The sequence below is a fragment of a genome, unplaced genomic scaffold (genome assembly GCF_019419815.1).
Source record: "Pyrus x bretschneideri cultivar Hongxiangsu unplaced genomic scaffold, Pyrus_bretschneideri_v1 Contig32, whole genome shotgun sequence".
Taxonomy (NCBI): Eukaryota; Viridiplantae; Streptophyta; class Magnoliopsida; order Rosales; family Rosaceae; genus Pyrus; species Pyrus x bretschneideri.
Window position 1 is genome coordinate 1,112,239 of NW_025999635.1, and position 13,708 is coordinate 1,125,946.

Below are 13,708 nucleotides of genomic sequence, written 5' to 3' on the forward strand. Positions count from 1 at the left end.
GTTTTGGGCCTGCTACGCACTTCACCCGCGCCTTTTTTTTTTTTTTTTACTATTTTATTATTATTATTTTTTTTTTTTGTTCGGGAAAAAGAAATAGAATTGTGATTTTCAACCCACTTTTTTTACTTGTACACCTCTGTTAATGTTATTCTAATTGCTCAATCTAATGACGACGAAATTAGAGGGGTACGTATGAGGTGAGAAATGGTGGATGAAAATTTTGAAATATTTTTCAAAATTAATTATTTATGAAAGTGAATAGTATGAAAATTAAAAAGAATTATCCAACAAATAGAACTTTCGAACACAGGCACATAATAATTAAAGATTTGATTATTGAAAAACACCCATCGAATAGCTTGCTTTATGAGTTCAAGGAAAATTATATAAGACTCACTTTAAAGTGCAAATAGAGAAAAATTGTATGTCAGACTCATAATTACTTCTTAACTTATCTCAATCTCTCTTTATTTACGTTACCACATCAATTGTATCTATCATTCATTCATTGCTTTACATTGATTCAGTAAGGGAAATGTTATTGGTATTTCAAAAATCTCATTCTACATTTCTTATAAGTGTATTTTTTTCCTAATATAAAAAGTATAGAGTGTAGAACGAGAATTTTTTAATAGAAATAACAATTCCCTTCACTAAAAACTACTTAAATTTGCGCTATAGAAATTCAAATTCAAATCTAAATTCACCTTTTACTAATTCTTAAAGAAATCACCCAGAGGTAAATTTAACCCAAGTACTATTCATTTCAAATTACGACATGTTTAAACATAAATTCCTTGAAACGCGGTCAAAGTCACGTTGAAAATGATGTTTTTGAAATTGACATTATTATGCTTTTTAAAAAATTTTGTTCCAAGAAACTGGCCTTATTTTTTATTATTTTTTTAACAGAAAAACTGGAATTTAATAGTATATTACCTTTCATATCCAGCTGTCCATTCTGCTTCTAGTTTTTTTTTTCCCCTCAAGTGAAAGCCAAATATTGTATTTAAAAAAGCAAAAAAGTGAAACCCAATTATTTGGTTTTGTATTTAATCATGAGATGTTAACTGTTTAGCTCGTGGGTGAAATTTAAAATGGTACGTGGGTCCACCATTTAGTATTAAGATTTAGTAATTTATTTTTTTTTAAAGTGAAAAATCTTAAATTTAAATATGGTAAATAATGAATTTTTAAGAAAAATTACTTTTGCATCGAATGACATGTTTGAAATTTTTTTTATCATTTTTTTTTAATGTCATTATTGCTTTATTTGTTTACAAATATACCCTTGAAATAATTAGATGCGAATTTCGTTCAATTTGTAAACCTTTTTATTTGAAGTGTGCTTTTGTTCAAAACATTTTGATGAAGCTCGTGATCCCAAAATAGAATTCTAACTTTCTAATAGTATAGATATATTGTTGTGTGTCTATATATATATATATTGTTACAACGTGAGCATAACTACATTAATTAACGAACGTATTTTCCCGTTGCATCACATCAGAATTACAATTGTTATCTTCATTAGCTGCCAATTGTCATCATGTTTTGGAGTAAAGTGGTCACTTGAGGCTGAGCTGAGTCAAAGCAAAACAATGGAAATACTGAGATTCTGTGGGAAGAAATACAAATTCAGAAAAACTACAAGGGCACCCTTGCAAAAAAGGGTTTTCAAGAATTAAAAGTATATAATGGGAATGAACAGGTCTGTGAGAATTTAACCAACTCTGCCTCTCAAGCAACACAAAGGTTAAAAATCGGTAAGAGGTAGAAGAAAAGCCATGAGTTGGTTCCTTTGTTCTGGCAAATTAAGCAGAAAATCTGCAAAGAAGAAGAAGCTCAAGAATAACAAGCCACAAGATCAGATCTCATCAATTTCAGGTAACATTTCTGGAAATATTCTAAAGACACCATTTTTTCAGAATTTTTTACTGTTTGGAAGATGCTTGAAGATTTGAGCTTTGTGAGCCAATGTGTGCTTTTTTTACCGCGTTGAGTTACTGTTGATGAATGCAGGAATCCCATTTTTGTAATTGCTTGAATCTTAGTGTATTCGATCCCTTTTGAATATTAGCATTGTCGGGAATAATGTGCGTTTGTTTGTTGTCATGTGGTATTTGGCACTCTGGGTTGGATTTTCTTTGGTGTTTAGCATTCACAGTTATTGGGAAAGAGTTACTTTCGATTTTTAACCATAAAGTTGTGTTCTTTACTGCACTGGGTTTTCTACTGTTGCTAACCATTTTTGTTTAATCAAATCAAAATCATTAGTTTTTGTGTGTTTTTTAATCAGAGAGATGGCTTAAATGTTTACTTTTGATCAGGAAGAAAAAACGTGGAGAGAGAGAGAGGGAGAGAGAGTGAATTTATGATGAGTTCACTCGATTACTCGTTCATTTTTTCAAAACTCTGAATGATGGTAATAAGTACTAGAAACTTTTTGGATCATTATGCAATCGAAGTTTGGTTTGAATTTTATTACACAGTGAACTGTTTTTGCATTGTTGTTTATTTACCTTTCGCATTTGTTCTTTTACTTAGAACAACTGAAGGCAAATTTGGGACCATCTGTAAAAGAGGCTCCTAAGGATGGAGGCCCCGGTCACATTGCAGCACATACATTTACATTTCGAGAATTGGCAGCAGCAACAAAGAACTTTCGAGCAGATTGTATTTTAGGTGAAGGAGGTTTTGGTCAAGTATATAAAGGGCGCTTGGAGAGCACTAATCAGGTTCTTTCCAAAGCTTTGACAATCAACGACATGAAAAATTAAATTACCTGTCTTTCCTTTTTACAATTCTTTATGCCTTTCATTTCCCATTCTCAACCTCACCTTAACTGTAAGATTTATTTCTTGCATCGTAAATTTTAATTTCTAAAATTAAACTTTATTTCATATGATGTACTTACATATTATGATTTTTATATGCTTTGATAAAGTAGAGTGTTGCAAAGGATGACCGAAGTAATATTGTTTGGTGAAAGACCGGAAAGGTTTTGAGTGTGGCGCTAAGCCTAATTCTGGGTGGTCTCGAATTTGATAAGATTCAATCCACTTCTATCGCTGCAGATAATAGGGGTGTACTCATATCTACTGTCATTGATATTTTTCCGTCTGTACTAGAAGTTCGTTTGTTGTCGCATCTTTGACTTCACATGCTTTGCTTGTGGTAGGAGCTGAACCTTGTTCCTTTTGGTGTAGGTAGTGGCCATAAAGCAACTTGATTCCAATGGGCTTCAAGGGAACAGGGAATTCCTTGTCGAAGTATTAATGTTGAGCCTACTTCACCATCCCAATCTTGTGAATTTAGTAGGCTATTGTGCTGACGGGGATCAGAGGCTTTTGGTATACGAGTACATGCCATTGGGATCTTTGGAAGACCATCTGCACGGTATATACAGCAGTAACAGCACTTGAAGCCATTATTTCTTTGCTCGAAGTTCATAATTTGATGTTGCAATAGAATGCAAGCTAACACGTTATTACCATGTCATGGCATGTTCAACGTGTCCGTGGTTATATGATGCTTAAGCACCAATTTTATTTTTCCGTCTAACTTCTATTTGGTATCTTTTAACGTTGTTAATGACTTTTATTTATCGCCATATGCCAGATCTACCGCCAGATGGAAAACATCTTGACTGGAACACGAGAATGAAAATAGCTGCCGGTGCTGCAAAGGGCTTGGAGTATTTGCACGACAAAGCTAGCCCCCCTGTTATTTATCGTGATCTTAAATGCTCAAACATTTTACTTGGTGAAGGATACCATCCTAAGCTATCGGATTTTGGCTTGGCAAAGTTGGGTCCTGTGGGAGATAATACTCATGTTTCCACCAGGGTGATGGGAACCTATGGATATTGTGCCCCTGAATATGCAATGACTGGTCAGCTCACATTGAAATCAGATGTATACAGCTTCGGGGTTGTTCTTCTGGAAATCATTACCGGAAGAAAGGCAATTGACATTTCCAGGGCTGCCGGTGAACAGAATTTGGTCACATGGGTAAGAGAGTTGTGTCTTCTTCTTTGCTTTTGTACATTTTATTTTCTCTGCTAATATGAAAACATATGAAGAGTGCTTGGAACACTCAAATGAGTTTCGTACGAGGTTGCAATTAACAACTGCAATATTTTATGAGTGAAATCAACGATAGGAAGGACAAGCTATTTCTTGCTAAATGGCAATCTCGACTCTTGTGAACTTTCTGCTCATAAACTCTTTGTCGCAGGCCCGTCCCTTGTTTAGAGATCGGAGGAAATTTTGGCAAATTGCTGATCCAATGCTCCAAGGTCAGTATCCAGTGAGGGGAATGTATCAAGCTCTAGCCGTGGCTGCAATGTGTGTCCAGGATCACCCTAATATGCGACCTGCCATAGCGGATGCAGTGACAGCCCTTAATTACCTTGCTTCCCAAAAGTATGATCCTGAAGCACGGCAATCACACAGCTCTCACACAGCATCGTCCACTCCTAGGTCTAGGAGGGAACCTTTAAATTCATAAGATAAGTCTTAGTCGACATGGTTCCATCTTCGGAGCTTGTGATGAGAGCATGGTTGTTGTCACCAATATAGCCGTCGTGTTTCCCTTCCGTAGTGGGGTTTTAGTTGTGATTCAGAAGTCAATTTGTTTGGAGCTGGAGTGGTATTTTTGTTGGCTGTAAATGCAATGTTGCCTGTTTATCGGAATTTCCCTCACTCCGGTAGCTGGTGCGGTGGTCGCTCCCCCGCTTTTCCTGTTTTTCTTTGCTTCCTCCTCCGCCCTTTTCCTTCACTCGCCTTATACAAGATTCTTTGATTTGATGTACAACTGAGCAATAAGAACCATAGAAATGTATCCAAATTATTTGATAATTGTAGCAATGGTTCCCCAACTGAAACCCAAATGGAGGAATGGTCTCTCAACTAAAAATCCTTCACCATTGGTCTTTAACTCATCAAAACGTGCAACTATGGTCTTTTTCATCAACTCTGTTAGAACTTCGTCAAAATGAGCTAGAATTGTATTTAAGTTGAGAGACCATTGCTCCAATTGGGTTTCAGTCGAGGGACAATTTTTTCAACTGAGTTAAAGTTGAGAGATCATTAATATAATTTTCTCATTTGGTTTTTAATATTTGCCTTGATTAAGCCTAGCATGTATGACATGTGATTCATTTTGACCGAAGTTCTGATAGAGTTGACAAAAAAGAACATTGCTGCACGTTTTGATGAGTTAAGCAATCAATGATCATGAATTTCTAATAGAAGGACTATTATTCCAATTAAATCAACGTTAATGCGCCATTACTACAATTTCCTCAAATCATTTATGGGAATATGGGAATTTTACAGATTTTGGTGAATGCATTACCTCATCCTGTGCAACTGCATGGTTATTGATTATCACTTCCATTGTCTCCTACGCTCGCTTGGTTTCTGTCCCTTTTTTTTTGTTCAACCCAAGAGCTAAAAAAGAGTGCACGAGAAGAAAAAGAAAATGCGGAAATCACTCTGCCAACATTTTCAGACAATTTTGTACCTGCTCAAAATTAGTAAATGAACTATTATTAGTCTCATATTACATATTGAACAGTAAGTAGCAAAGAGATAGACTTCGTGTGGTGCTACTTTCACCCAAAAACGTTAATTTTGAGAGAGAGAGAGAGAGAGAGAGAGAGAGAGAGAGAGAGAGAGAGAGAGCAACATAACTACATTTATCTGATCAAAAGAGAAAAGAAGAGGAACTGTACGTTTCGAAAAGTCATACAAATACAAGAACGACGAAAATTATACACCTATGTAAACCATATATCATCCATATTTTCTACATTTTCTTCTTCCTCCCCTACATTATTATTACCACTACTTAATGAACAATCAAACAATGAATGGATAAAAAATTACATACGAAACTATATCTCCCTGGACCGACGGACACAGAAAAGCATACTACCAAAGCTTTTGCACATTTGAGTAATATACCATCGGGCACCGAATATCTATAGGGATATACCAATAGAGACTTTGGCCTGCTCTATTCTTTATCTTCCACTTTAACGACATTTGTCTCTTTTACTTCTGCTTCCGCAGTGGGGCTCTGTCCTTCACTGGTAGACTTGCCATCATTTGGCTCCTCACTGTTAGCATGTTTTCCCTGGTGCATTCAATAGGTGATATTAACCGCAAATAATATGGAAAGATACCGGTGATCTTAGTCAAACGACCTATTAATCGTATTCTCCTACTGTTTTTGTCACACAAATGTTAGATGTCAAGGGTACAAGAAGGGCTAACCTTGTTCCGGTCGCGCCAGCCAAGGCCAAATGGTCGACCAAGCAAACTAATCTTTCTAGCAGGAATTTCTTGTGTCAGCTGCTCTTGATTGCTTTGTACTGGTGAAGATACAGATCTGCAAAACAACCTTTTACTTCAATTTCCACCTACCGAAAGCTGAACAACCTTTCATATATCTACGCCACAACTAAAGGAAGGACTAAATCAAGGTAGATACAAACAAAACCAAGAGTGAAAAACAGGTGATCGAGTAACTTTCAACAATGAATAAAATAAGACTGCAGAGACTGTTACCGTGGAGATTGTGCTTTCACTTGACCAGATTGGTATTGCAAAGTAGCCTCCAACATTGATTCTGCCATAACAGCTCTCTTCTCCATTTCCGCAAGCGCAGCAGTGGCCTCTTCATACTTCTCCTGCAAGAATGTGTTTACAATTTATAAAATAAGAATAAAAAGTATTGACCTGAAAAATTTTCACTCTGCAGTCGGAGAATAGTTTGGTCAAACTACATGCGTTAAATTAGTAAACTAATCTTATACATGTGGTTCTAAAATCTAACATCACAGTTTTTCATTATTACATAAAAGAACGAGTCAGATATACGGTTTATCTAGGCAACCTGAAGCACTTGAGCAGCATATCTCTGTGCTTCTGCATCTTGCTCAGAAAATCTGCGAGCATCTTCTGTTAGTTTCTGCTCTTGCTCTACTCGCATTAAGACCTGTAAGATAGGAAGCAATCTTTCACTGCTCACAAACCCAGAACCAGTATGGAAAAGACAGAACTCCCAATGACAAAGGACGAGGAGACAAAACCTGGAGCATGACGCTCTCCTGTTCCTGCTTATCAGAAAGGGCTCGGCGAAGCTCAGCAACCTCTTGCTCTAATTGCTCAACCTGATGAAGCGAGAAACTCCATGTGAAATATCTTTGCTAGTAACTTTCCAAGTACAAGGACAAATAAATGAGAATTCCACACTAGAAACAAAGATGTGTAGTTGATGCAATAAGCCAGTGAAAGATCTGATCTCAGAGCATATTAGCTACTCATTTAATCATCATAACTAAAATGCTTTGTTGCCCTAATATTAGATGTAGCAAGTAATAAACAAGTTTTGCAGTAACATATCTCAAATTATTCACCAATGAAATGAGGCAGATTCATAAAAGAAATAAATATATAGAAAACCATCTCTTTCATTAACAAATTAAGCTATGTATAAAAGTTTCTTGGATGTACCCTGGCACTCAGTTGCCGACGATTATCTTGCTTGACCATCTCCATCAATGCTGTCTCCAGCTCCTCAGCTCTGAAAATTTGGGAAAGACCCAGAATATCAGCATTACTTTAGAATAATAATCTGGCTCAATAACAATCACATTTGTTACTAGATTTAATAGTTGTTACTGAAGCATAGTGTGAAAGTTTAGAAATGGTCCTAGAAACATTAGTAATGGTCGTCAAACTGTTTAGATATTTGTACTCTTGTGAATGTAGGTGTCAGTTGATGCGTAATTAACATAAAGATTTGGCATAAATCTAAGGAAAATAAAATATTTCAACTTAAGGATTTTATCACTAGTTTAGAAAGCTAGTTTCCTATGTGATATTTCAGGATTCCATGGAATCACACAAAGCTGCTTCATTTAATGGTGGTCGGGATAATGCTGAGAATGATCTATTAATGGAAGTAAAATTAGGAGGAGGTTCATAGAAGAACAGTTAAATGTCTAAGCAATCAAGTATGTTCCCAACAAGTTTCTAGCACTTCCAACTAAGGACATTTTCACACAAAAACAAATCCATAGGCTCCTGTTGTTCATAATGAGGGCTTCAATGAATGGTTATAGTAGTGTTTGCAGAAACCATCATACGATGGTTGGACTTGAAGACTGCAATGAATGGTCGTAAAGTGCTTGACCCCCAAATCCTAGATGCCCTTGAATAGTCAAGATTAATACCAACTATGAAGTAAATATAAACTATTTTTCTTTTTGAAATTTCTTGGCTTACATTTTTCCTTCCAACCTATCAAAATGAGCTATTTTTTATATGTATTTAACCAATGCATTGGGGAAATTGAGAGTTACATTGGCATCCAACATATCAAAAAGGAGTATTCTGTTAAGTGAATGTAGATTTTACAAGGAAAAAACAAACAAACAAAAACCGCTTAACACCATAATATGAACCTGAGTTCAGCAGATCTTTTATCCTCCAGCAGCTTGCATAATTCAACCTTCAACCATACCACCTGCACGAATAACCTAATTTAAATCTCAAAGTTTGATTATGAGGAAAATATTTCAACAACCAACCACAAAAAAGTTAATGCAGATTAAGTGGCAACCCATGGACAGAACAAAATGCACTCCACTACTTTGGCAAACAAAAGAAGATTATAATGAGGGTGTGGTTGCATTGAAAAGAAATAGCAACCTGTTCTTGAAGATCTGGAACGGAATCTAATTCCCCATTTCCAGTCAGGCCAATAAGAATTTCATCTGCATTAGAGGACCCAGACTCTGAACGAGATAAATCACCATTTGTCTGTGAATTGATCAAACGTTCTGCTTTCTTTGCCTCTATTATCAATGATTTAGGATCTTGCTTAAAATTATAAAGCTTAGATGCTAGACCCTGAGAATCTTTCAAAGCCTGAAGTCCCTTTGATCTTTCATCAATAGCGACAATTACAGCTGGCCGATGTTTATTTCTCAGCTCTTGTAATCTAGTTTCATTTACATTTTGGTAACCCATGCAAGCAGTCAATACCAGTTGACTGCTATCGAATGTAGAGCCAGCCAGTGATTGCAGAAGAGTGACAGCATCTCCAGCATCCTTAGTAGTAACCAGTGCAGGGCCTACACGCAACTGAGCCAAATTAAGTTTCATAAACCAGAGAAGCCTACAGGCCACATGGTACTATATTCATATTGAATATCCATATTATATGCAATCTTTTTCTTTAAAAAAAGGGAAAATAAATCTGTTTTATCCAGTACCATATAACTCCATCAAGGCAAGTGCTGTTCTGAACAGCATCACGCGGTTCCCCTCAAAAAGAAGAACGTCCCAGACCCGAAGAACTGAAGTCAATAGGAAGCAATCATATTAGAGGGTAGGCTATAAGATGTACCTATAAAAAAAAAGTTAGTTTTAATTACAAAGACACATATAAAACCTGACCACTTTCCCATGGAAGCATGTTCATGAAAATGGTAAGGAACCATGGCCCGGTAACCCATGCCACCTGCACTCCCAGGTAACCTAGATGGTTGACTGCAATGTGAATAAAGGTGACATTAAGTGATCGCTCAACAAATATATAATACAAGGAGAAGCATCTACTGTGTACATAATAATATACAAACCCAATTTAGGAAATCTCTCATGCACCAACTCCTCAAAAACAAGTTGATCCACCTGGTAAAATACAGACCATCAGTATATGTCTAAATGTCAACCATCTGCAGTTATACACTAACATGGTTTTCACAATTTCGTTAATGTACCTGAGATTCTATCATTTCCTCGGAGTAATAGCCATCAAAATAATCATCTAAGAGCCCCATTAAAGCCCTGAAAGTTTTGCCAATTTTGTCATTACACAAATCCATACAAGTGTAACAGTTCAATACGCAACAAAAACTTCTAAATTTCAAGGACAATTGTTATTCCTTTCAAAAGAAAACTCTGCTCTCTAATTTCTTCAAGGTAAGCATCCAAAATTAAGTCAAGTAATGACAAACGAAGGTGATTATCCTTTTGGGGAAGTTAATAAACAGCGAATCAAGTTTCAGATCTTACCAAAAGGCATTTTCTTCAGGCATGAGAAGTAGTAATAAGCCAGCAAAAAAATTCATGGCCTGCATGTAGAAGCCCAACAAGCATTAAAGTCAGTTAGAAGTGAAACAAAGAAAATAATTGATAACACTGGCTAAATTTAAACACAAATATTGACGCATTACAATCACTCAAATATAGAAGGGGGTTCAGTTACAGCTGCATCTAAGTCACATCCATAACCCTCGGGAAGATGCAGACTTAATGTGACAAATAATCTTGACATTTAAAATAAGGCTAAGATTCTCTGTGGATCACAAATTAATCCTATAGCCTTTAAGGCCTAAATTGGCCAGATCCTGTATTCATTAAAACTACTCCATTCACAATAAACTTATAAACTTATAGAAACCCATAACCTATTTGTAAAATGTTATTCATAAATACATAAATCAAACTCATGAGCATTACAGTCTCGGTATAATTGTACAAATAATCACAAAAGTGTCATTTCACGGAAAAACAAAGTACTATTTTGATCCTCAAATTTCATGGCCAATTAAAGTAATGGCAACTTTACAACTTCGCAGTTACCTGACCGTAGAACACGTTCCAGAAACAATTACCTGACAGTACCCAACAGTGGGATTGTGTCGCGCATATGCGGTAAGCAAACGCCTCAAAGCATTTCTACCATCTTCATCAAGAGCAGGGTGACCTGGAAATGTTCGAGGTAGATCCTGGAAATCAGATCATTGCCAATAAGTTAATAACTTTAGTTGATAGTTCTTTTCAAATAAAGGAACAGCCATACTGAAGACAAAAGTTTTTTTTATATAAAGTAGTGGACAACCTTCTCAATCTGCCCTTTCCATTTTTCAGGTACAGATACAGGATCTGTTGTTGACAATTTGCTATCACTGTCTGATTCCGAGCTATGTTTTTCCACATCACCACCAGCATTAGTTTCAGAAGCTAGCAGATCCTGGTAATAGTTATCCGCGCGCCGTGCCTTCACACCGACAAAGGCTTGCCAAAGCTGAAAGTTGGAAGTAAGCAATAATCATGTTTACTCATTATAATGAAATTCGCGAAATAAAAAGAGATAATATAATTAAATATGCACCTCTCCCCTGAGAGCCATTGGCACTCCCCCACGAACAAGAACCTCCAATTCCTCTTTCCAAGGAAATAAAGATTCTGAACCAACTGTGTCAGAAGCAGCACCGGTTGCAGATGTACTCAGACTATCACTCGAAGGGACATCTTGAACTGGGTCTGACCTCTCCACATCATAGAACTCATCCTCGGAATCCTCCTCAGATGCTCCTTTTGGGGATCTAGCCTCTTGAATAGAAGTAAGTGGCTTCCCAGTTCCTGTGTCCTGCTCATGCTTTGATAAATTGTTCTTCTTCTTCTTTATACGAATACTCATCAGATTCTCAATGGCATGAAGGGATGGTCTAATCTCATTCCATATTTGGATGCCACGAGCTTTTTTGTCATTAGCTGCCAGTTCCTCCTTGTCATTGTCGCTTTTGGTTGGAGAATCAGAACCTGTCTTCTGGTCACTTAAATCATCACCATCAACACCCTTTTCTGAATTGGAGTCTAGTTCTTTTGCTGAGGCTTCGACAAGCGAGTTATCTTGTCCCTTAGATGATCCATCTACTGGCAATTCAGTAGACTCTGCTTGTAGTTCCAGGAAAGACTTCCACCTTTCTGATCTTTCCTCCTCCTCTTCCTGAAAACATATGTATATTAGAGCACAACACAGCTGGAAGTTCTGATAAATAATTCACGCATCTAGCCTTCACTGTAAAAAGTGAAAACACTGGCCGAAGGAAGCCAAACACATTCTTTGTTTAGCTTCTCAGAATGTAAGAAACTAAACGAACATAGTTGTAAATTTAATGTTTGTCCTCTTTTCCATGATCATCAATTTTTATCATAAACCAAAACGAAACAGTTAAGATAGAAGAAAACAAAAAAAAGAACAAAACCTTGTAGATACTGGCATATTCTCGGTATCGTTGTACATGCTGAGGCCTCACAGCAAATCCATAAGCATCCCTGTCCCAACACCAATGGCCATTCATTCAAAATCGCTACCGAAAAAGAAATCTTCTTTCACAAACAACAAACATATCTAACCTTAAACATTACTACACCTCCATACTAATCAATCCACAATCATATCCCAATCCAAACAGCCCAATTATGAATAACATCAAATCCAGAGCACGAAAACCAAAATTCCAAGCACGAATCGTGCTCGGGATACCTGTAACCGGCCTCGAGTCTCGATCGCAGACTCGGGCTCGACAATTCTAGTTCCCATAGCACTCGGCATTGCCTCAGATCAGTCTCAATCTAATTATACTACAAATCACACCGCATTTCACACTAAACAATCGAAAATCAACTCCCTCAATGCACTTACACAATCAAATAAACACACAAATCCTACCAAATTACACACTAATCAATCCAACGGTCAGGATCTTAATCCCCGAATCAACATATTTCTGCGAACCCAGCGAAAGAAGCAAAATGATGAGGATTACAGAAAACCTAGGAGGGCGCGTGGCGGGAAAGGAGAGGGGTAGCACAGAAGAAAAAGCGTTACCTCTTGTGCTCGTAGGCGCCGAGCGGGTTGAGCGAGACTTTGGCGGCGGATTTCATTTGTATCGGGTCCGGGTGAGCGCAGAGATCGGGTTTCGTTACGCCGCGGCTGGGCCCTTGATTTTCTGCAACTGAATTTTCAACTCAGCGTCTGTACGTGGGAGGGAGGCAGTCAGAGAGAAGACTGGGTAGAAGTAGAGTGTGAGTTGGTTGATTGAGCAAGGAAGTTGGAGAGAGAGAGAGAGAGAGAGAGAGAGAGCGGCACATGCAATGAGGGGCGAGATTGCCGTGGCATTATTACATGTGCGCCATGTCTCTTACACGGAATCCGAGATGAGGGAGACGGACTTATTTTCTGCAGAAGCAAGAGTAAATAGAAAGTTCAGTTTTTATTTTACTAAAATGGTTGATTTTGGTAGGTCATGTGTTCAATATAAATAGACGACATGATCGATAATGTTATGAAAATAATACTAATAAACAATGATAAACAACTAATGAAATACATCTTTGAAAGACGCATGAGCTCTTGCAGAAAGACTAATATAATATAAATAGATCAATAACACTGTTTGTTTTAATGCCAAACGTATCAAGAAATTAATATAAAAAAATATAAATCGAAATCGTGACGTAAATGTGAGAGTAAATACTTCCTCATCATGGTTAGAAACTTCTATTAAAAGAGGTAGAATTTTATTAAGGATTTTGGATAATTGGATTCACTTCACATAATTGTTTAAAAAGAGTTTTGAAAAATGGTGTTGAACTGTTTACCTAATTTCCTTGATTTTCATAAAAGTTAATGCTAGAAATTAATTGTTTAAAAACAGTTTTGAAAATGGTGTTGAACTGTTTAACCTAATTTCCTTGCTTTTCTTAAAAGGTTAATGGTAGAAATTAAATATGATGTTATGCTAGGAAATGATATAAAGAAATTTGATTGTTTGCCTTATTTTTCCACGTGATTTCCTTGTTTTCAAAAATTTGTTTTAGGAAATGGAAATTTT

The 13,708-nt window shown here is 36.7% G+C and overlaps 2 protein-coding genes across 3 annotated transcripts; one reads left to right on the top strand and one right to left on the bottom strand.

Annotated features, from left to right (window-relative positions):
• Positions 1-1,716: 1,716 nt before the first annotated feature.
• Positions 1,717-4,888, top strand: LOC125480151 (probable serine/threonine-protein kinase PBL7). Its single transcript, XM_048590558.1, has 5 exons — positions 1,717-1,887; positions 2,548-2,738; positions 3,210-3,399; positions 3,622-4,013; positions 4,240-4,888. Exons 1-5 carry the CDS (start codon positions 1,788-1,790, stop codon positions 4,510-4,512), a joined length of 1,146 nt encoding a protein of 381 aa, XP_048446515.1. The 5' UTR covers positions 1,717-1,787; the 3' UTR covers positions 4,513-4,888.
• On the bottom strand, positions 4,682-12,909 carry LOC125480149 (EVI5-like protein). Of its 2 annotated transcripts, XR_007260553.1 has the most exons (20): positions 12,703-12,909; positions 12,077-12,146; positions 11,200-11,817; positions 10,927-11,112; positions 10,700-10,813; positions 10,098-10,156; positions 9,803-9,869; positions 9,662-9,713; positions 9,477-9,569; positions 9,293-9,376; positions 8,727-9,151; positions 8,480-8,541; positions 7,527-7,596; positions 7,103-7,183; positions 6,907-7,008; positions 6,579-6,700; positions 6,285-6,399; positions 6,004-6,144; positions 5,362-5,529; positions 4,682-4,818 (listed from the first exon to the last, which is right to left on the bottom strand). XR_007260553.1 is itself a non-coding variant. In XM_048590550.1 (18 exons), the coding sequence occupies exons 1-18, from the start codon at positions 12,756-12,758 to the stop codon at positions 6,025-6,027; spliced, it is 2,496 nt and encodes an 831-aa protein (XP_048446507.1). In that variant the 5' UTR covers positions 12,759-12,909; the 3' UTR covers positions 5,686-6,024. The 2 variants fall into 2 exon arrangements, 1 of the variants encoding a protein (XP_048446507.1); XM_048590550.1 differs by lacking the exons at positions 4,682-4,818; positions 5,362-5,529 and having other exon boundaries at positions 5,686-6,144.
• Positions 12,910-13,708: the final 799 nt, after the last annotated feature.

Coding starts and splice junctions, on each gene's coding strand:
- LOC125480149 (XM_048590550.1), bottom strand. CDS start 12,758: ATGAAATCCGCCGCCAAAGTCTCGCTCAACCCGCTCGGCGCCTACGAG. Junction 11,113..11,199: donor CAATGGCTCTCAGGGGAGAG/GTGCATATTTAA, acceptor TCCAACTTTCAG/CTTTGGCAAGCCTTTGTCGG. Junction 7,009..7,102: donor AGGAGAGCGTCATGCTCCAG/GTTTTGTCTCCT, acceptor CCTATCTTACAG/GTCTTAATGCGAGTAGAGCA.
- LOC125480151 (XM_048590558.1), top strand. CDS start 1,788: ATGAGTTGGTTCCTTTGTTCTGGCAAATTAAGCAGAAAATCTGCAAAG. Junction 2,739..3,209: donor GCTTGGAGAGCACTAATCAG/GTTCTTTCCAAA, acceptor CTTTTGGTGTAG/GTAGTGGCCATAAAGCAACT. Junction 3,400..3,621: donor TTTGGAAGACCATCTGCACG/GTATATACAGCA, acceptor GCCATATGCCAG/ATCTACCGCCAGATGGAAAA.